Genomic DNA, 22,724 nt, shown 5'->3' with positions numbered 1-22,724 from the left:
CCGGGCAGATACGATGTGCAGGGGTGGTAGGTGGGTGCACAGCCTTGAGTGCCAGGGGGCTTGAGTTCTGTGGGACAGCAAGGTTCATCCTGGAGGGGCCTGCTTCGTGCTTGGCTTTTTTTCCTTCCCCTGTTCTTTTTAGGAAGTGACTTTCGAGTGTGCGTTTTTTCTAGGGAGTGATGAAAACCAAACTGCTTATGCAAGCAGCCACGCAGGACTCCTAGCCCAGGGCTTGCATTGCTGTTTTCTTCATGTCTCCGCGCCCCCCTCTCCCCAATAATTTCACGTGAAACCTTGTCCCCTTCTCAGTAGGGGGCTTTCTCTTTTGTTGACTTTAGAACAAATTCAGATTTCTGTCTCCAGATTTCGGGATCCCCAGCTCCAGCTTCCTTTGGAAACTTTGCTTAAATACCAGCATATTTGGAAGAACATCTAACCCTCCCACAACCTAATCATTCCTGAACCGGTGGATTGGAGCAGTCCTGAGGGCTGGGGAGAGGCAGCTGCGTTTCTGAAGTCGGGTGTATTTAACCCACATTTTTACATCTGGAGTGATCGGTGGTAAGACAGAGCAGGGTGAGCCCTGCCACCCTCTGGAGCTCGCTAGCTTAGTGACAGGCTCTAGGCATATTAAGAAGCCTTTGATGGGGGTGGGGGTAGAGTGTGCGCTTAGCATGCACAAGGTCCTGGGTTCAATCCCCAGTGCTCCATTTAAAAAAAAAAAAAAAAAAGAGAAAGGCTTTGAGCCTTGTTTTTTTCATATGTAAAATGAGGCTCAGAGATAGTACCTGTGAAGCGCCAGGCAGCTCATGGAGCACATAACAGATCCAAGAGAAATAGCTATCACGATGAGGAGGATGATGGAGGTGGGGGGGTGGCGGGGGAAGGGAGGAGTTCAGGGGAACCTGACTTCTCCGACAGGGCTGGCCACTGGGTGAGCTTAGTGGGGGAAGACTCAAGCCAGCCACTCCCCAAGTGCCCTCCTCAGGGACACTTGAGAAACACCTTGACAAAAATGACCCCATGCACAGAACAGCGATGAGAAGACTCCATGATCTTTGGGCTCTCCTTTCATCTGAACCCAGATCTGATGCTTTGCAGAGAGGAAAGCTGAGAGCGTCAATTTCCCCTTATGTTCTAAAGCGGGGCTCCTCCAAGGTGCTATAAATACAAGAGTGTAATTATTCTTTTTCCAAGCCCTGTGTAAAATTGGAGTAATACTGATAGGTTTAAGTGAAAAAATAAATCAAATGTGGAGAATCCAGACCTGACCTGGGGGAAAGCACGTGGGTTGAGAGTCACAGGTCTGGGTTGGGGTCCAAAGCCCCTCCCTCACTCACTAGCCACGTACGTGGTTTGGGAGAAGTTGCTTTCCCTTTCTGTACCTTGGCTTCCTCACCTGCAAAACGGGGATGATATTTGCTACTTGTGGGATGTAGTGGGGATGGGGGTCTGTATGCAGAATGCCTTAGCACAGTACCCAGCAAATTGTGGGAACCCCAATGGTGGGGTAAACCGTGGTCAGTCAGGGACTCCACCTCTGCTGTGTCATGGGAGGAAGAGTTGGGGAGGAAGCAATGGGCTTCCTTGCCCTTGCAGGGCGACGGAGCTGTTGTGCTGGTGGCGTCTACCGCAGGCTTAGTCTGAAAGAAGGGAGTGGCAGGGCTGCAGGGGAGACTCCAAGGGGAGACCAGAGGGAGCTGTGAGGACAGCCCCGATGGCCCCGGGGCTGGTGCTTCCAGCCCAGCTGTGTGGTGCTCATTCTCCCCTTTGTCTGGGTGACTCAGGCAGGGTTCTGGACAGAGTCCCTGTGATGGGGGAGAAGCCCAGGGTGGCCTTCCTCCCCGGCTGCCCTTCCCCATCAACCAAACATTCAGCATTTTAAATGGACTCAAAGCCCACTTGCTCACAGCCATCCCCCCGGCCCTGGACGTCCAGAGCCCTCTCAGACAATAACGCCATTCAAGGGGAAGTCAATTATTTAAAACCTTTATTAATGCTTGGAAAAAGAGAATGCCATGTGACAACGTACAGGTCTTTCTGGCTAAATTCATAACAGAAACAGATATTCTGACTTAGCAAGCTCACGTGGTGCCAGCTCTGAGATCACACGAGGGTTGTTCTTCCTTAGGAAATGGGCCCGGGACACATTGTTTTCCATGCTGGTGTAGCGAAGCCTTTCACTTGCTTGGTTCAAGTTTAAATTTCTCTCTCTCTCTGTCTGTCTGTGTGTCAAAGTGTGAGCACAGCTCTGGGCTGGCGTTTTCTATTTATTTAGTTTTGAGTGTCCGCATTTCATTCCACTCAGGCCTCTCATTTCAGAATAACAGGGCTATTTATTGATACAAAGGAGAGGTGTTTGGATCATCTTGTTAAGATGCAAAGCTCAAAATAAACATCGTATCTTTATTTGGAAATCCACATCCTTCCTCAAAGGAAGGCTCATGAGTAAATTTGGATGAAGCTATGAAGCCCAAGTTGAGGGTCTGTTTTTAAGGACGACTCTGCTTACTTTTTAGATGGTACAAATGCCTCTGTCAACGCTGAGAGGAATTCAGACTTTCCTCAGTTTTGAGCAGAAGAATCTTAGCAATAAATACTACTGGATGCTTCAAACCAAAGGAAGCAGAATGCAATGCTTTCTACCTGACTTGGGAGAAGAAACAAACCAGTGGCATGAGAAATATTACAACTGAGATCAGGGAAGAGGTTCAGATCAACAGAGTAAGCCATTTTACGCTTTGGGGGGAAAAAACACTGAGATCATAAATACAAATGACAAATATTTACAATAGAAGCAACAAATGGGACATCAGTAGGCAAACACGCAGAACATCCACAGTGAGGAAAGTATAAAAGTGATGCCTTGCGTCCCTCCAGCCCAGGAGCTGGTGAACAAGTGAGCAGCTGACCCAGCAACGCGAGAGAATGTTATTGCTTCAGCTTTTGAGTGATGGAAGGAAAACAGTCCACGTGCTGCATGGCTTGAGACAGCCGGGGCTTGCGTTCGGTTCCCATGGCAGAGCCAGACACACCGGTCCTCCTCCCACTGCAGGGAGAGCCGGGTTAAGGGCACCATCTCCTCTGCCTTCTGCAGCTCCAGCTCTTTCTAGGTGCTTCTCCCAGCCTTCCAGCCCCCTCCCCCAACACCCAAATGGTTCCTTTGCAACATGAAAGGATGGGGGGAAGGACGCTCCAGGACCATGTCCTGGCAGCAATGAGATGGGATTTGGGGTGTATAAACACTAGCTGTGCTTTGGGTGAGGGCATTCGGTGGAACAAATCATTTTCCAGCAGATAAATTTAGCTGCTTTATCTCTGGCCTCAGGCTGCTCTGAGGGAGCGCTAAGAGCTGATATAAATGGAGAATGCATACTTTTTTGCCCAGTCACTCAAACAGCAGTCAGCAAACTCAGCCCAAGAGCCAAATCCAGCTGGGCGCCTGTTAAATACAATTTTAAGTGAGTGGAGCCAAGCCTGTTCGTTACGTGTTGTCTGTGTAGGTCTGCTTTTATGCTACAAAGGCTGGGTTGAGTAGTTGCAACAGAAACCACACAGACCATCAAACTGAAAATAGCGTATTTGCTATCTGGCCCTTTATAGAAAAGGTTTGCTGATCCCTGCTCTGGAAGGACCTGGCCCAGAACATCCGTCCACTCCTTGCATACTGGGCTTCTATGTGAGTGCCGGCCGCAAGAAAGGAGAAGCCTTCGTTTGTGACCTGTTAGGAAGGAGATGAAAGCTCGCTCTCTCCGAGACTTTTTCGGTGGCCGCAGGATCTCCAAGACCTCCACTGCTGATGCTTCCTGCTCTAACCCTCTCCTTCCTCTCCTTGTATTTTTAGTTCTGCCTCTCCTCTCTGCCTTTCTTTTGTCCACTCCGACTCCTTTCCTCATTGCTAAATTCTTCAACTCAGATCTGGGAAGTCTTGTCCCTCAGCGATTTTCAGCAGGTCGCCTCCATGTATGTGAAAGGTCGGCATTCCCTGGCGAAAACGACTGAGCAGTCATTCTCTGTTCCCCTTTTCCATCCTCTAGCACGGGAAAGCCAGCTTTCTTACATGGCCTCACGGAACCCAGGGTCTGATGCTTTATCCATCTTGACTGAGGGTCAAGGTGAGATGATGAAACGTGAAGGGAAGTCTGTCAAACGCCCTCTTTGCCTGTGCGTTTGCCTCCAGGTGTGGGCTCTGCCCTAAGTGGCAACCAGCCCACGTCAGGCAGTCATATGTACCGCTACGTCACTTTGGGTCCTTTTAAAATAGCACTTAAAAAAAAATTTAGCCCCCAAAGATGCGTTGTTTTTGTTTTGTTTTCCTTTGAGCTGGTTTTAATGACCCAGTTGCTTTGTTTGAAAGCTATTTATTTAGACGACAGATATGTAGATGGAACTGGATAAATAAAAAAGTGAAATTGAGACTTGAAGCAGTGGTTAAAATACAAACACACAGGGGCCACTCCCTCGGACAGGGTCCCCCAGACAGAACAATGGCTCAGAAATTACACTTTGAACCCTCGCCCTCCCCGTCCCAAGTCACTCCAAACCGCAAGGTCCCATGCAAGAAACTGGATTTCGGTTTGGCACCAAGTACCCACACGGCCCCCTGCCTCCTCTCCACCCTTCTCCCGATTCCCAGGGAGATGTTCACACCCACTCCTGCACTGGAATCCAGCTGCCCTCCGCCAAGGCAGCACCAGAAGCTGCGGGCGGGCCGGCACCAAGTGCCCGGTCCAGCCCCCGGGGAGCCTGCTGACCCCCGCCCCTCCCCGTCACCTCCCACAGCAGAGTGAACCGCAGGCCGCCGCCCAGAGGCTCCACGGATGGAAAGAAGGCAAAGTTGCAGGGAGGCCGGGAGCTCCCTCGCGTTAGGATGTGCAGGGGCGGGACCCGCCGGGCACAACCGAGCCCTCGCTGCTGCCCAGGGAGCCTCCGCCTCACCTGTTCGTGTCGCTAACATACACCTTCGTCAAGTCCGCAATCCCCATCAAATCCTGCGTGTGACATCCCCCCTCTTTAATGGCAAATGTTTTGGAATGTCCATAGAGAAGAAAATGGACGGTGGTGGAGGAAAGACTTCCCGGCCGGGCCTTTCATTTCACCTCCGGATGTCGGAATACTCAGACTGGTCATCCTCCCACTCGCTGCTTCCAGAAGTTCCCTGGGCCCCGTGGCCCGCAGCTCTGCCCCGGGCGTGGGCGTGTGGATGGCTCCTGCTACCTCGCTCGCCCTTGGCGCCTCGGCCTGTCTCTCGACTGCTGGGCTCCGAGAGGTGGTGACCCGCTTCCCCGTGGTGGGCCCTGGAAGGCTTGGCTCTGTCCCCCTGGAGCTGGCGCTCAGGAGGCACCGTGGGGGGCCTCTGGATGGCCGAGGTGCAGAAGCTCAAGATGGAGCACAGGCTGCCCCAGCTCTGCTCGCACTGAGCCTGGACGCTGTGGGTGATGGCCTCCTTCACCTCCTCGCCGCAGGTCAGCAGCAGGTTCGCCAGGTCCACGTAAGGTCTAGAAATTGAGAGACAGATACCGAGGATGGAGCACGTCCCGAGTGGGCTGCCGAGGGCAGTGCCCCTACCTGGGAAGAGATGTGGCCAGTGCTTGGCTTAGACTTGGTTTGGTGAAAGATCTTCCTGGAATTACTATGAAGCCTTTACCCTTATTCTGTGGAATACTGGTCTCAAGTGACCTTGGTCTGGCTGGCCATTATGTTCCAGGCTTCCAAGGAGAGAGCCCGCCACAGCGAAAGGGCCAGTGCCAATTCTCTGGTGCCCATGATGAATGCCTAGGAAGAACCTCTGGGGAGGCAGGGCAAGAAGGCCAGGTGGGGCACCTGTGTGCATGAGAGGAGGGCAGGAGAGCTCCGGGCTGTTTAGGGAATGCCAGTTAGGAGGATTTTAGCCGGACAGGAAATGGGTCTTGGAGCCAGTAGAATAATACTTAGGCAAATGGTGAGGAGCCTTAAATGCTACACGGGGGAGTCTTTAAGGCAGGGATGCGAGGTTGGCTAGCTTTGCACTGGATGTCCTTCTCCCAGGGGAGCCTTTTTGAACTGAGGTTCCCAAGAAACCTTTCTTTCCATGTCTGTGTTTGCCCCTGGTTTGGGCTCGGGGTTGATGAAGGGCATTTTGGGAAGTTCCTGGGTGCATGTTCCTCTGTATCTGGAGGAGTCTGGAATAGGCAGTGAAGGGTAGGGGCACATGGATTCCCGTGGAGCTCTTCCCTTTCTCGGTAGGAGAGGCTGGAGGAGACGGCTGGCCGCGGGGGGCCGACGTGCTTGGACCGAGAGCCAGCTGTCTGTGAAATAAGCATGCTCGGTCCCCAAGGGGAGAGAGCCTGTTACTCAGGCCATCCGAGCTGCCTGGGGTAGCTCTGTAGGACAAGTGCTGGAGGAGAAAGCCACATCGCGCAAGCCTTTCTCCTGGGGGTGGGAGGCGTGTGCAGTGTGCCTGCTTCTGACCATGCACTTCGAAGCCCCGGGTCGCCCCCGTGGGCAGGGGACTCACTCTGGAAGGTGAGATCATTTATAAGAAAGACTTTATCTCTCTGTGAGCCTGGACCACCTGGGTGGCTGCATTATCGCCCATTTAATCTTTTCTCTGCAAGTTGGCAGTTGTTGCCAAGCAGGAGGAGCAGATTGTGTTGTAAGACTTGTGAAATAGTTTACTGCCATTTGTATGAATTAGTCCTCAAGTTGTAATTGAGTGAACTGCCCTCATTTCACAGATATAAAAATGGAGACAAGGCGGGGGTGGCAGGGAGAAAGCGGCTTTGGGAAGCTTCTGGGCCGGGAAGGCCTGGGGCTGGGCTGCGAGCAGAGGGGAGGAATGTTCTGGCTGATAGAGATCAGGCTGCCTTTTAAGGCCTACTTGATGCCTTCAGAGTCAGAGAGACTGGGCATGGCTGATGGGCAGGGCGCTTCCACCCTCTGAGGTTGGCCCCTAACAGTGACGAGGACAGTGACAACCTGAGGCTTGAGCTGAGAGAGGAGGGAACGGGCCACACAAGGGAAACGCTCAGGGCCTGTCTGTTTCCTTCTTTTGAAAATTAGCAACCGACTGCCTCGGGGAGTTCAAGTTCACTTGGTATATCTGCTCCAGCAGCATCAAGATGTTAGCACCTGATTGTACCTGCCACCTGCTGGGGCCGGATAAGCAAACTGCAATTGCAGAGACTGAGCATCTCTCTTTTTGGGACACTAAACCCAATGTTCCTTCTTCAAGTTTCCCCCCAGAGGCAGGAGGGGAGGGCCCTCTCGGGAATGCACGGACGGACAGCCTCTTGGCCTCCTTTGCCAGGGCGTCCTGCCCGCCAGATGAGCTCTCAGAACCCCAAGGCGGATCCCAGAAGGCTGGACCAGCCCACGCTCTCTTCTGCCCTTGGCGCTCTCTGCCGAGGAGAGAGCTGTGACCCGTGGGGAGGGGTGTGTGTTAATCTGAGCCGTGTTCCGAGCTGGCATGGTGCCTTCCGAGGCTGCAAGCTCAGCCCGTGTCTAATGACAAAGCCCAGCTCTCTCCACTGGGCGTCAGCAAGGCTAAAGGGTTTTTAAAAATACTTGGAGGGGGACGTGCCTGGAGGCTGCCAGCACCCAGTGACAGGGCGTGTGGTGGCCAAGCGGTTGACAGGGAGAAAGCGGGCGGGAAGGGGTGAGGGAAGCAGAGGACAGCCAAGCTAAAAGGAAGTCACTTTCACTGAACGAGAGTGTTCTGGGGGTGGGTGAGGAGCAGGGTCAAGGGATGGGGGTGATGTGGATTCTGGGGTGACTGACTTCCTTCTGTCTAGAGTGAAGTGCAAATTCAGTTTTCATTTTCTTAGCTGTGGCTGATGCCACACATTCATAGAAGGTCTTCTTGATATCTGGGGGTGGATGGGGTCTTTTGTGCCCAAATCAGTTTAAAATAGTTAAAACCCCAAGAAACTCAGTCAGTTCAGCTTGAAGCATTAGTTGATACACTGTGTAGTTATGGCTTCAGAAAGGAAGGTAGTGGGGAGGTAGAGGGGCTGGCTGGGCAGAAGGCGAGGGGACTTGCACGCAGCCACACTGAGTGTTTAAGAAAGAGGCCCAGGTTTCCTTCTGGGGTGGACCACCTGCATTTCCAGGGCAGGCTGCTGTGGGGGCTGTGTGTTGGCTGTAAATGATATGAGGTGGCCTTTAGAAGTAAGGGGCTCATGGCCTCACAGACCTTGCTTCCATGGAGGAGGCACCAGAAAGTCACAGGCCTTACCTCTTAGATTCAAGGGGGGGGGGGGGTGGCAGAAAATGTCAAGACCTTTAGTTTTCCCAAAGAAGATTTTCTCCAAAAATGCAAAGTCTTCTGGGCTCCAGGAATGCTATTATAGACTTAAAAACAAGTGCCCCATCATCCATTCTTGAGGCCAACAAACTCTCTCTAATGGGTGACAGTGGACTGAGGACAAAGGAGCTTCATGAGTTTCTCAGCAACAGGGTGGCTGCCTTTTCCCAGGGCACCTTGAAGGAGGGAAATGTCACAGTGCTCTGCTTGTGTAATGGGGGTATTTTTGCGAAAAGGGGAAAATCCTGCCACACTTGGAGAACAATGAGCCCTTTGCAGGTCTAGTGGGGGAGAACGCAGGCCTGCAGCAAAGAGGTTGGAGATCTGTTTCTGACAACGGGCTTCAGAATCACCAATTCTCAAGTTGGAAACAAACCTCAGAGCTTCACTTTCTCCCTCTGTTAAGTGGGGACAGTATTTTCTGTCTTGTGGCACTGCTGGGAGAGGCAAATGCGCTACTGGAGTGAAGTCCCTGGCCAAGGGCCTGGCCCACCCAGAAAACTGTAGTCATGTTATTGCTATTGTCATGGATTCTATTGTTACTTTGTTTCTTTACGAGTATTTGGAGGCAGAGAAAATATTTTATCAGGCATTCATCTAACTCAAAGAAAAGGCAACATTAGTTTGCTCTTGGCAAGAGCTGCCTGTGGAGTAAATCTTGTAACTCTTAACCCTGCACCCGGGGTGTGTTGCAAGATGCCCAGCCTCATAACCAAGTGGAAAGTGACAGGTGATGGTGGTTGTCCTCTGTGGTCTAAGCGGTGGGTGGGGTGGGGAGTGGCCTGTTTAGTGACATAGCTGGGGGAAGCCGTGGCACAAACTAAGGGGCAAAAGTTCATAAAATTGTACTGATTTGGCCCAGTGAGTCACTGGTGTAAGGACTAACAGTGCTATGACTTGTACTGGGCTGCTTAGCTCAGAGCTTGCTTTCTGCTCTAAGTCTCCAAGGAAGGGCCATTGCAGCCTTCAGGAGCTATTGTGTTAGGAGCAACTGTGTACCCACGTGCTTTATTTACTATTCCGCAGAATTTAAGATCCTATAGATGGGGTGTTTTTTAAGAAATGAGATGGCCTGGGTTTATCACTGAATTGCAAGTCCTCCAGTGAGTACGTTCCTATTTCCTTACTTTTGGCATAAAGGTGTTTAGCTGATCAAAGTTTTGACATTTGTTTTGCATTTTCTCTGGGAGGGTGTTCACATTAGAGAAGGTAAATTGGACCTTCTAAGGGAAAGGAGAGCTTATGGAGGCAAGATAAAAGCTCCTGGCATTTGAGAGTATGGGTTCTGGAGCCAGACTGTCCGACACCTCGTCTGGGCCTTTGCCTTTCAATGTCTTTGTGACCTTTACCACACTGAACCTCAGTTTTCTCATCTGTAAAATGGAGATGAGATTGGTACCTAGCTCACAGCGCTGTTGTGAGGATCAAGTGAAATATTCCTAGGAAGCGATTAGTACAACCCCTGGCACTGTGTACACATGCAATGTACATTATTAGCTCTTGGGCATCTGCAGGGGCACCTACATGGCTCCTTGGAACACTCAGAGAACTGTTGGGATCTTGGCCCAGGGAAAGATCCTACACATACCGTGCTCAGTGAAAAGATTTCCTGTTGCTATTGCTTATGATTTTGAAACCAATTTCAGAAATTTCTTTTGCTTTTCCTGAAGGCCAGCAGGAAAGGGACTCCCAGGGGAGTCAGTGCAGCTTTCCCCATTTGACTGGAGAGTTCAGTTGCTGAAAAGCTGCTGCTCAAACCGAGGAAGACTTTCCTCCAGCCCCAGCAGGCAGCCCCCTTCCTCTATCCAAGCTGCACCATCACCCCGCTCCCCCTCATCCGCCCCCTCCCCGCGGGGCAGCACTCACTCGTGCAGCAGTAAGTCCTTGAAGTGAATCATCTCCACCATCACCTGCGTGTTCTCCTGGGCGGCAGAGCACAGGTCGTGTTTGAGGTAGCACTCCCGCTGTAGCTGGAACACCATCTCCTTGATGGCTGGACACTTCCGGCTTATGCAGCTGAATCTGTGCCGCAGAGCGTGAGCCTTACACTTCAAGGCATCTTTGATGAATGACTTGCCCTGAGAGCAGAGGGCACAGGGGAGGGAGAGAGGGGCAGAAGAGACCAGTCCTTGTTACACGCTTCGACATTCTTACCCTTGTTGGGCTTACGTGGGATTTTTCTGACAACCAAACCCCAAGGCCCCGCCGCACACTGACATCCGTGCAGGTGACAGGCTGAGGCTACAGCAGGAGGTCTGTCCAGAGTGACGGGATACCTCCTCATTCAGTCAAAAAGGATGTTACTCGGGAGACTAAAGAATCTGCCCCCTTCCTCCCAAGCTGCTCTGAGTCTCCCTGGTCCTGGGGCTCCCATGGCCCTCTGTCCTCAAGGCAGCCCAGTTGGTGGTTTGGTGGCAATGTTTCTGGGACACAAAGGGCGATTTGGCCAGGCATAAATCCAGAACTCATTGGTGACTCCCAGCAAGAGTTTCTCCCAAGTAGAAGGTGACTGCTTGTCCACATCTCACACCTTTGCTTGTTCCTTCTAGTCCCCGAGTGCCGTCAGGCGCGGGGGCTGGCCGTGCCTCCCCTTTCTGCCTCAGTGCCTCCCGCCGCCCCCAACCCAGACTCTCCTCTCCTCCTAGCCTTTAAGGAGGAGCATTCTTTTCCTTTTTGAAAGCAATTCGACTCCTTTAAACTGTTAGGATTATTGCCTCTAAAAGGCCCGCCTGGCACACTGCCTGGCAGCATCTGGAGCCTGAACTGCCCAACTGACAGCCCCTCCCCCACGCTCCCTGCCTCTGAGTGGCTCAGGCAGCCAGGCATACATCTGGCCTACAGTTCTCTTTCCTGGCAACCCCATTAGATTGTTCTTATCCTAGAAAGGAGACAGCTGTTGGGGGTGTGGAGGCGAGCTTGGGCCGTTAGCTCCCTTATCAACCTCTCCGGGCAGAGAGGCATTGTGGGGGACCTACCCAGGGATCCCTGCACCCCCTTTCTACAGAAACAGGCTGTTGTTGGAGAGGTCACCCCTCCGTTTTCAGACCGGCCCGGAAGTAACGGAGTTGAGAAAGTAACACGGGTTTAGGTTGGAAGTGGGAAGTCAGCCAGCACATTTATTTCAGTTCTCTCCTTTAGAGGCAGTTGCAATGTCCACGGATAGTGTCTGATCACTGAGAAACCACCTCCCCCGTGGTCCCCTTTCCCCTGACTCTCCGGTGGGAGCCAAATGGGATGGGGGGCAGGGTGTGCCAGTTTATTAAGCACTTCTGGGCTGAGAACTGATTTGAAAGCGATGCTTCTAACTTGCAAACGTACTCCTGTTGGTCGAGGTAAGAAGGAAGATGAATTTATGCGAGAGCTGCAGCCAATCTGTGCTTGGTTTTCTTCCCTGACATCCTGTGGGATTGTCCTGAAATACACATTTTCCTCCGGATTTCCTATTACGTTTCCCAATACCAGTTCATCCAGAAGGGATGCTTTCTTAGGGAGCCTCACGGAGTTCAAACGTTCTACACCTCTTTCCTTCCCCGGCTTCTGTTTCCCCTCCTGCCACCCGACATCCTCTGTAGGGGAGGCTGCCAGCCCTGCCATATCCCTTTCTGGTTCCCAGGCACTGCTTTGTCAGGCTCCCTCCAGGATGTCAGTAGATGTCACTGGTGACGTTGATAAATCATACCTAAACTGTTGGCTTCGTCTAGATACTGTCATGGCTCTTCAATGAAATGGGAGAGGAAGTTTCTGACAACAACAGGGCACGCCCTAGTGCACATATGGGCTGGGGAGGATGCAAAGGAGGTGAGCCCAACGCCCCACACCATCTGAAGTGGGTTTGGATTGTTGGCACTGGAGCCCTACGGTTGCTTGTTGGGTTCTCTTCCTGCCCACGCAGCAACCGGGCTTTACCTTGGGGACCCTGGGACAACCAAAGAGGGTCAGACCCTGACTGTGTTTGTTATCCAGAGCAGGACTCACTCAGGGTTTGGACTTTTCCAATTGGGAGAAGGGATCTGGTACTCAGGAGGAAGAAAAGTCTGCTACCCTGGAGGCCCTGAATTACCCATCTTGCCTGCACACACGCCTGTAGGAGATGATGGATTTCTACAAATTTTGTGTCTCTTTTATTCTTGCCTGTCAGGTGAAAATAGCTTTTGGCATATATAATTGGAGTCCCTGCCCTTCCCCCCTCGACCTATCATTCCCTAAAGTGATGGGCTTTGCAGACTCTGGTCGGGGTAGCCAGGCATAGTGTGTCCCTTAGAAGATGTTTATTATTTATTATGACTTTTGTCTTCTCTGCTAAGAATCCTCAGATAATTGCTCAACTTGGTCTCCATTCCACTCCACCCATGTAGACGCAGAGTAGATGCAGAGTGGAGAAGGATTTAGCCTACATGATAGCTCCAGAAAGCTGAACGCCAGAAGTGGAGTGGGGGAGACATTGGCATCTTGCCGTACACATAGTATGTCTCTTGCAAGTGCTAAATAACACCCTGAAGATCAGCTAAGAAAATCTGTTAACCAGCCTCTCCAGTGACCATTTCAATCATGCAACACTAACCACAAATATTCCTCATGCTCAATATGGTTTTTACCTGGGCATCAAATTTTCCAGCGTTGTGCAGAAACGTCATGCAAATCCCATGTAAGCCCCGAATCTCACAAGAGTTGTTCTCGAAACATTCAAACACGCCACACCCCACATCGCCAGCGTTCACCAGACAGTGCTGGATTTCCGCTAAAATGAGAATCACATACAATTATATACAAAATTCTCAGCCATGCTGGGGAATAAATACAAAGAGGTGGGTTGAAATAAAAGTAACGACTGAAAGCAAATTTAAGGGGAAAAAAGTTAGAAATAACTGTTTCAGGATCTACAAAAACCGAGGAAAGAAAATTTCGTCACTTAATCTACTTATGAAAATACCAATATTTGGAAATACTTGTAAAAAATTAGCCAAACCTACAATTACAAAAGTCACAATCAGAAGTTAAGTTGGAGCACTCCCGTTTTTCATCCTTCCCATCTTATTGAAGCATTTGTGGGAACACTTGGTTGCAGAGCATAAGCCATTTCAGCCTCGTACACCCACAGACAAAAATGAGATCTCAACCGATGAGCGAGCTCTCTGGCTTTGCAGTTTATCAATGAAACACCCTTCTCTACTTGGATGAAGCCTGCTGCTAAGTCACGGCCATTTCCTTCCTGACTCCCAAATGAGAGGGTCCAAAAAGCAGTTTCAGTTCAGCTTTATGATTCAACACCTAAAATCAAAACAAAATTCCTATTAAGGCAGCGCCTCCAATCCATCCTCATTAAAAATACCAGGCTAGGGAAGCTGCGGCTTGCAAGCAGGCTCAGGAATCGAGTCAGATGGGGGCTAGAAACGCAACCTTCGCAGTTACAGGCTCCTTTTAAACAGAGATCCGGTGTGAGATGTCACTTAATCCCCTAGAATTCCCGCGACCCGGGAGTCTGCTGCCCTCCTTCGCAGAATGTGGCCCTAATTCGTCTCTCTGAAAGGACAGGCTGAGAGGGAGTTAACTGTCAGGCTGCCGCGTGCAAAGCCTCTCTGCCTTCCCTCCCCCTACTCAATTCCCTGATTTAAACCAACCACAAAATTACATCAGAAAAGTATATTTTGGAAGAAGGGCGGGGTCGGAGGAGATAATCCGCATTCAGATTAAATCTACCGAGAGAATGAGGGGCGTGTATTTTGTTGAGGGTCACCAACTCCCGAGAATCACGTTCAATTCTCAGGGAAAGCTGGGAGGCGGGGAGGGTGGGTGAGGGTCCTAGGATGAGCGGGGCGCGGGCCCGGGGTGCCGGCACCCGCCTGCGGAGGTGGGGGACTCCCGGATGATCCCACGCGCGGCACCGGCGCGTCGGCCAGGAGCGCGCAGGGCCGCGGTCCAGTCGCTCCGGGCGTCCCTAATGGACACGCATGCATTCCTGCTCGTGCGGTGAGCGCACGCACGCCGCCGCCGGCTTCGCAGGCCCCCTAAATAAAGGGAGGGCCGCGAAGAGCGAAGGAGCTGTAGGCAGATTTTCTTCCTTTCCCGGGAGCTGGGAAAAGGGCCAGCCCCGTGCCTTGCACGCTTGGCTGTGCTCGGCAGTTTGTGGGTGAGCGGAGAGCCAGTCGAGCGGCAGCGGGGCACGGTTCGAGCCGTGTCACCATTTCTTCGCTTGCTGACCTGCCCTGGAGCGGGAGACGGCGGCAATACCGCAGAGGTAGGCTTTGCGCCATCCGCCCCTCCTTCGGAAAGGAATGCCCCCGGAGGGGAAAGTTCGCAATGCAATTTGTCTCGCCTACAAAGTTCTCGGATGTCGGGCATCTTTTGAGGAGGGGGATAAGCGGTCCTGCTCCGGCCCGCCGGCTGGGAAGAGAAGTTCTCCGGGTTCAAGGAGCAGCCCGGCTCTGGGGACCGTCTGTGCCCCTCCCCCGCAAGCGAGTTGGGATGCAGCAGGGAGCTTTGAACTGGACCGGGGACTCTGGAGCCAGCCCTGACAGCGTCAGGCGCTGCTTCATTTACCCTCGACCCCGGGGAGGACAGCAACAAGTCCTGCCCCAGCCATTTCATCACCCTGCCAGCACGTGCGGATTCCCGGCGCGCGGAGCCCGGCGCGGACTCGCTTCGCCTCGCGCTTTCCTTTGCACGTCCCGCGCCACCCCAAGAGTTTGCGCGGCCCAGAGTGGGCGCCCAGTTCCGGGCGAAGAGCTCGGGGCGTGCTGCGTGGGTGCCCGGCGTCTTCTCCCAGCAGCTCCCCGCCGCGAGGGCGCAGGCACTTACCTGTGTTCTGCAAGGACAGACGGCCTTTCTGCTGAGAGCCCCTGTCTTGGGGACCTTCGGGCGGGTTGGTGGCGTCGGTCCCTCGCGCCAGGTCGAAGGTGGCCAACACCAAAGCCAGGGTCACGAAGTGCCCCAGCCGCTCGACACACATGGTTCTTGGTGTAAACCTCCCGCCCGGAGACCTGGATTCTTTGTGCTCCCTTCCTCCTCTTCCTCCTTCTTCGCCGCTTCCTCTCCTCCTCCCACTCTTCCTCCTCGCTCGCCTTTTCCCTCCTCGCGGCCGCGGCTCGGATAGAGGTTACCCAGCGCCCTCCCGTAGCTCTCCGGAGAGCATGTGACCAGGCCGTTAGCAGCGCCGCGAGTGCCCAGCAGTGGCAGGGATGGTGCCTCAAATATCCCTGGAAGCTCTGGTGTCACTTGAATGAAGGAGTCGAGCAGGTGTTGTCCCGGCGGCTGGACCAATCCGAGACCCCCGCCCGTTTGACAACACGGCCGGGAGGCGGGGCCTGCGCCCAACTACTACAGGAGGAAGCCGAGCGCCGCTGGGAGCGCCTGACAAAGTTGCCGACCTGGCGGCGGCCACGCGTTTGCGTGCGTGTGTGAGTGTGTGAGAGCGCGGCCGCAGATGCGTGCGCGTGTGCGGGTGCTCCAGGGCAATGGCCGAACGGACTTAAAAAAGTAACAGCGAATCCCAGCTCCGGTTGCAGCTAAAGAAGGGCGAGAGGGGACGGTCTGCGCTGGGACAGCGTTCCCCCCACCCCACCGAGCTCCTGGCTCGCATCACACCCGCATCGGGCTGGGAAAGTTTTCTCTTTCTGCCTTTTGGAATTCAGTTCAGATCCTCAGCCCCAAGGCCTTGACAGATTGGAGAAGTTTCCTGGACACAGTGATAGTCGGGGCATACTGGGCACATATGGGAATCCCTGGCGTTATGACTCTTTGCGCTAAAAAAAAATCCCTCAAACTATTTAAGATAAGAGTAGAAGCATTAGATACAGGACTTGGCCTGAGCGACTGCCCCATCTTCCTCTTCGCCCCGCTTTGATGGGCCCTGCAACACCTTGGGTGCCAGATTCTCGCCCCTCCCCCAATCTAGACGGATTCCAGGCTGGGCTGCAGGGATCCAGGTGACAGACTGGACTTGCATCATTTCCAGGCGGTGTCAGGGAGGCCCACACAGCCCTGAGTCAGCCCGCCGCGGAGCATCGCGTGCCCCAGAGGCTGGAGCTTGAAAGGCAACTTTACGCGTCTCCAAACATACTCTTCCATTTTCCCAAATCGCTACTCTCCGCCCCGTTTTGGGCTCCCTTTACTCTCCATTCATCGGATGGAAATGGTCAAAAAATTCCCCCCAAACCCTAAAAACAGAACCCGAGGGAATTCTCTCCATCTATTCTCCTTTCGTATTCGAGCTCCCTCCCCAAGCATGGCCGGGGCTGGCTTGCCCCCGGCTGCTTTCCCCCACGGCCCGCAGAAGCAGGGAGAAAGTTGGGCGCCGCTCGGAGCGCCTCTTCCCCCGCTGTGTGTGTACGTGTGAACGCTCACGTCTCCCCGGCGCCGGGGCCGGGGACAGGAACTGCTCCGGGCATCGTCAGTCCGACGGCGCTGCTCGGGGGGCTCGCGGGGCTGCGGGAGGGCGGGGACGCGAGCGTCGCGCCACTCACCCCGGGTTGACGCGCCCTCGCCCCTCCCCCGCCGCCTCCACCCTGCTTCTGGAGAACAGGTGAGCCCGGGTACCAGCTCCCACCCCCCACCCCCGCCCCGCTCCCGGCCCGCGCCCTCTGCGGTAATGAGCCAGGGAGGTTTCATCACCCAGTGTCCGCGGCGGCGCGGCCCCGGGTCTCCGCGGCGGGGCGCTCTGCGCGCCTCGTTGGGGCCGCCATGTGACACAGTTGGGGGAGGGGGTGCGGAGACGCTCGAGCCGGGTCATCCTCCGGCCGCCGCTCGGCCTCCAGAGCTCCCCTCCCAGGGTCCCGGCTGCACGCGGGCGTTAGAAGGCCGAGGCTGGGGGCCAGGGTGGGCGCTGCTGCCTACTGCGGCCCCTCGCGTCCAGCGGCTCTGAGGTAGGAGGAATGAGAGGAGGGATTGGGGAAGGCGTCATCGAATGGGCTCTCCCCAGGGTTACAGCGCCTGGGAGCCACTGTCCACCCTCCCCACCTGATTTCAGAGCCCCAGGAAATGGTCTCTTTGAAGGTCCGAGTCTGCAATGGTGGTAAGAAGCCGAGCACTCATACTCATGCCCATGAGTCTGGTAACAGTTACCTCTTGTACCCTCAGATCTTTAGTGGAAGGAGGTGGGGTGCAAGTATATTAAAATGGGTGGTTTGCGTTTCCCACCCTGCTTTTGTTTGCATAATTAACTTCATTAGTTTATGAAACACCATCTCCTGTAGATCCTTGAAAGACAAAACATAACAAAAACCCGGTAGCATTCTAACCTCCCACAAACTCCATAAGCCTCTGAATTTCCTGGGTAGCCTTTCTTTTCTTGGAGAGCCTCTTTTGTAGGTGAGAACAGGAGCAAAATGGGCATTAAAAAGGGCGTCTGATCTCTCGGTTCTTTGAGCAACAGAAATAGGAGAGGTCCAGGGGACAGGAGCAAGACCACCTTTGCTGGCTGCAGACACTGAGTCTACTCTGGGTTCCTGCTTCCCAGAGCTAGGGCTCAGCCTTTTGCCACCATGAGGCCCTGGAGCTCCCTCAGAGGATCTGCATAATTTAAATATGGTTTTTAATTAATTTTAATTAATTAATTAATTAATGGAGGTACTGGGGATTGAACCCAGGACCTCATGCATGCTAAGCATATGCTCTACCACTGAGCTACACCCTCACCCCCAGGGCCTGCATAATTTAAAAGTTCACCTTCTTGGAAATGTTGGCTCCAGCCTCACAGAGACATTTGTGTCTCCCTCTTGAGCCATGTGCCCCTTTAGAACCAAAAGAAAAGCAGTCACTAGATTGGAGGTGTGGCTTGTACAGGTACTAGTTCCTAAAGATTTTTTATCTCCAGGCCACTTGGCCAGGGCCTAACATCCAGAGAAGAATGCGCCTTCTAGTCAGTCCCATCAGGGCTGAGCAAATTCTGCAGAATCAGTAGGCAGTTTGCTGGCATTACCAGTCTAGGCCACAGGCCTGGGCTGGGAGTAGGGAGGGGAGCTCAGACTGGTGACTGTGTTGTGATCTCGCCTTATTCTTCTAGCTCTACAGCTCAGGCCCGGTTTGGCAGACTGTGACTGGTGAGAGCAGGGGATGAGGAAGGGGCAGTAATAATAATAGTAACAATGATTATTATTATAAAGCAGGTGTGAATTGAGAACAGACAGCATGCCCCGCATCATGCTTGTAGCTTTGGTGTCTCTACATGGGGATTGAGAATTGAGTGAAGTAAGAATGGCCCAGCTGGTGTTGCCCTGAAACTCAGCAGAGAGGGAGTCTTGGCTGGATGGGCCCTCCTTCTCCGTTTTAAGACCCTACGGGCAGCTGAAAGGATGAGGCACCTTGTGATACCCGTGCTTCTGTGGCTGATGCATAGAACCCATGTTTTCCTCTCCAACTCCAGTTCACCAGTTAAATCCAAACAGTGAGAAGGTTTGGGGGAGGAGAGAATTTGGATTAGACTTTGAGAGGGGAGAGGATGCTGACAAGAAAAGCTAAGGAACAGGAGGGAGATAAGTTCCAGCAGGGGTAAATGAATGGAGGGGTTACGGTGGGTTTTGTATCAGGAGTAAGAGTTGCCCCGTTTGGTATTCAAGTGGAAGATGAAGCTGGTAAGGGCATCTGGGGCCTCGTGGTGGGGCCTTTGTGGCAAATCTGTGCTCACCAGAGAAGGTCTCGTTTTCTCATCCTGACGGTGTTTAAGGATGAAACTCTAGGACGCTCTGAGGCTAGATTCCCTTTTGGAGTTGGGAGAACATCAGGGCCCCAGTGCTGAAACTGTGAAGGAGGATATGGATGAGAGGAATGGGAAGGAATCAGCTGGAATCTTGATGTGGGTTGCCACCATCCCCAGAGAGGTGTTCTTGGTCAGCTGTGAGCAGGTGGGGCCTTGGAGGATGGGAAGTTGTTGGGTGAGGAGGCAGTGGCCTGTAGGTTGAGACTTGCTGTCTAGTCCAGGCTTTCTGTAAATTCCAGAGCCAGTGTGGAAAACGTGGCTTCCACGTGGGGAGCTCCTCCTACTGCAAGCCCCACCCCCTTGGGGCCGACTGTCTGGGCTGATGGCACCACCTTATGGTCAGAGAGGAAACTGTCTGACCGAAGAGTGGACTCTTATCTCTCCCTGACTCAAGGGCCTGGGGCACTAGTATTGGGTCTTCCCTCTTCTCAATTTCCCTAGCAAATCAGTTAATGCTGATTTAGGCAATCTCCCTCTGGCAACAACATGCTTTACTTGCACCATCAAGGACATCTCTTCCAAACCTTGTGCTTTTCCTCCCTCATTCTTTGCTGTCTTCCTATATGAGCCCCAAATCTGCCTTCATCATGGCCCCTTTGTGTGCCTCTATGAGGGCAATGTAAAAAGGTATCCAAGTGATGCTGGACAGGCAAAATCACAATGAATTCCTGCTACCAACCTCCAAAATTCTTCTGAGTAGAGATCTCTCCTTAGAAAGCCTCCGTCTTTCCCCTTATCTTTTTTCATTAAACCAGTTGTTCATTAAATAGAATTGAGGAGCGAGGAGACCATGTCTTCCGTATCTGAGTTTGCTTATCGGCACTGCAAAAAAATCGCCTTCTCCTGATTTTCACCATAGAAGTGCAAGGTGTCGGCAATGTTATGAGTTAAAAAGGCTTGTGTGGGGCTGGTCTGGAAACCTCGCCATCATTTATGATATTGTTTATTGGAGGGAAGAATATTCTGAGTTCCCAAAACAACTGATTCCCAAAGGTTTGTAACACACAATGTTTGTGAATTGGACATTTCCGCTATGACAGATTAATAGTCAAACTGTAGTCATGGATTGACTGGAAACACAAAAGATTAAATAGAATTAAAAAAAAAACCTGAGAAAATAGAAACACTATCTCCCTCAACAATAAATCCATTTTCTGGGAGGAAGATAAAGCTGTAAACATTGGGAGTCTGATTGTGGTCTGAGTGTTGCTAGCTCTGAAGCCTGAATAGTATTCCAGATGCCTTCTCTGTTTCCCTCCGATCGGGTCCTGGTTTTTGCTTCCTCACTGTGTGTGGAGACGAGCTCCAAGAGAAAGTGTTCCAGGCCAGGGGCTGCCTGCGCTCCGAGGGTAGTGCTGCTGGGGCCCAGAGGTGAGCATCATATGGAGCTCTCCCTCTGACAGGGTTTGGTCCAGAAACTGGGTAAAGGAAGAGTCTTTTGTGGGGGCAGTTTTCCAGGGAGTTAGATTTTGAACATCTTCGCAAAATGACCAAATCTATGAATATGATTTAACCATCAGCCTACCATCAGGGTCCATAGGACCCAATTTTAGTTTTTGACTTCTTTTTTTTTCTTGAGCAGTTCTAACTATTTGTAAAGGTTGACATATCATGACTTTGGTTCTTTTTAAAGGAAATCTTCCAAAGATCAAAGGAAACTTACTTTTTAAACAAAAACCGAACAAAACTTTTCATTCTATCTTGAAGGTCCCATTTGGGACCATTGGAACCATTTATAAATCTAAGACCTCATGGGATCTTAGTGATCTTGTTCTTCTTGGATCTTGAAATATTTTCCATTTTATCACTTGAATTATTTCATCGTTATTCATCAGTTACTGTCAGTTGTGCTAAAAAATGTTAAAGTAATAAGAAAATGAAAGAGTGATGGGAACAACCGCCTAAAAGGATGGTGTGTAGTGAAATAAATCATCCCGATTGCCTCACCCTTCAGTTTCCTTGTTCCATTGCTTAGGGTGTTACATCATCTTTCAAGAAGGTATAAAAGAGGATAGAGGCCACCATCTTTGTAGGTTTATTTTTGTCGCTTTCATTGCGTGTAGTTGAGCATGCAGAATTTTTCATTTCCTGCACAAAACAGAAATGAAAAATTTACAGAGAAGAAAATTGACAAAGGAAAACGTTTTACAGCAGTTAGACCAATCAGAGGAGACAACAGTGATGTTGACTCGAATGATAACGGTAAAATTCATTTTGTAAGCAGAGCCCCAGACTCTGAGTTTTACAATACGATAATCTGGATGAATTTTCTCAAACTCCAGAATCGACGGATAAACAGTGTCTTTCTGAGGACAAAAAGAAGTCTGGTATTCCCATCCAGTTAGTCATTCAACAGGCATGATTTCGTCACCCAATATTTTGCAACAAGAACCTGGACCATCCTGTTTTGCTCAAAGAATGGGGGCCAGTATTCCCTTACCATTTGTGGTGTTTGTTTAGCAAAAGTTCCTTGATCCAGTTTGAAGGGGACGAATGATGAAGTCAGATGTGTTTGCAAATGTGATGCAATGAAAATTCTTACTAGTGTTCATAAGTTTAAAGATGAAGATGCTTTACAATTGTGGAGAAAAGAAGATGACCATCTTCTTTCTAACAAAATTATGATCCATCAAAGGTTTCAGAAGTTTTCAGTTTTATGATGCAAGTGCAAGATAAATCAGAAATAACGATACATTAGAACTTATTAGAGATTTATGTGAAGTCTGGAATCAGTATTTGTAAGATGGATCTGCCCCAGGTTCATGTTTGACAGCTGATGAATAGTTAGTTACATGTAGGAAATCTTCCTGATTTTGAGTTTGTATACCTTCTGGTTCAGGAAAATAGGGAACGAAGATTTGCTATGTTTCAATTATTAAATTTTGGAGTAAAAATTAAAAAAAAATACCTGTTTATTATGACTCCTGTGAATTACTCATAAAAATTAAAAGGCTTCATTGGACCAAATGATGACCACCTTTTCCCAGTGTGCTGGGGCTGAGGTTACAGAGGTAAAATACTGAAACAAAAATCAAGTCAACTCCTTCAGGCAAGAGGGAGCTAATCGCCATCCCTTTTCCACCCCACCTTCCTTAGTGCTCACCCTTAAGGACTGATGATTGTTTTAAAGCAGGGTGGTTTGGATGAGAGGCATTGTCGTATAGGCTGTTTATTCTCCCCTTTAGTGGAACTCAGGGCTTCCCAAGTTTCAGTGGGGATATGAATTACTGTCCAGGACACATAGCTTGGATACGGTATTTTAGTGTGTGGTATGCAGGACTTTTCAGGTTCATTTTGACCATTCAAGATTTTTACTTTGTTTGAAGACTTTAGAACCTACCTGTCTTAGTCCGTTGGGCTGCTGTAACAGAATACCATCACCTGGGTGGTTTAAATAACAGATATTTATTTCTTATAGTTCTGGAGGCGGGAAACCTGAGATCAGAGGGCTAGCACAGTCGGGTTCTTGGTGGAGGCCTGCTTGCTTAGAGTGTGCATAAAGAGAGAGAGGGAGAGGAGGGGAGAGAGAGAGAGAGAGAGAGAGAGAGAGAGGGAGAGGGAGGGAGAGGGAGAGACAGAGATTCATTTCACATCCCCTTCTCTTTATATAAGGGCATTAATCCTATCATGAGGGCCCCACCCTTATAACCTGTCTAACCCTAATTACCTCCCAAAGACCCCACCTCCAAATACCATCGCATCGGGGGCTATGCTTTCAACATATGAATTTGGGGAAGATGCAGACATTGT

General features: G+C 51.4%; 1 protein-coding gene and 1 long non-coding RNA gene across 3 annotated transcripts in view; one reads left to right on the top strand and one right to left on the bottom strand.

Annotated features, from left to right (window-relative positions):
• The window catches only part of LOC116658975, a 253,594-nt gene that overhangs the window by 94,356 nt on the left and 136,514 nt on the right, over positions 1-22,724 (top strand). The gene's annotated exons all lie outside the window — the stretch shown is intronic.
• STC2 (stanniocalcin 2) lies at positions 1,974-15,646 on the bottom strand. Its single transcript, XM_006183432.3, has 4 exons — positions 15,080-15,646; positions 12,880-13,022; positions 10,151-10,362; positions 1,974-5,498 (listed from the first exon to the last, which is right to left on the bottom strand). The coding sequence occupies exons 1-4, from the start codon at positions 15,228-15,230 to the stop codon at positions 5,096-5,098; spliced, it is 909 nt and encodes a 302-aa protein (XP_006183494.1). The 5' UTR covers positions 15,231-15,646; the 3' UTR covers positions 1,974-5,095.

This window comes from Camelus ferus, chromosome 22 (assembly GCF_009834535.1).
Source record: "Camelus ferus isolate YT-003-E chromosome 22, BCGSAC_Cfer_1.0, whole genome shotgun sequence".
Lineage (NCBI taxonomy): Eukaryota > Metazoa > Chordata > Mammalia > Artiodactyla > Camelidae > Camelus > Camelus ferus.
The sequence above is the reverse complement of the archived record's forward strand: the minus strand, read 5'-3'. Positions and strand labels throughout refer to the sequence as shown.

Coding starts and splice junctions, on each gene's coding strand:
- STC2 (XM_006183432.3), bottom strand. CDS start 15,230: ATGTGTGTCGAGCGGCTGGGGCACTTCGTGACCCTGGCTTTGGTGTTG. Junction 13,023..15,079: donor TCTGTCCTTGCAGAACACAG/GTAAGTGCCTGC, acceptor TTCTCATTTTAG/CGGAAATCCAGCACTGTCTG. Junction 10,363..12,879: donor CTGGAAAATTTGATGCCCAG/GTAAAAACCATA, acceptor CTCTGCTCTCAG/GGCAAGTCATTCATCAAAGA.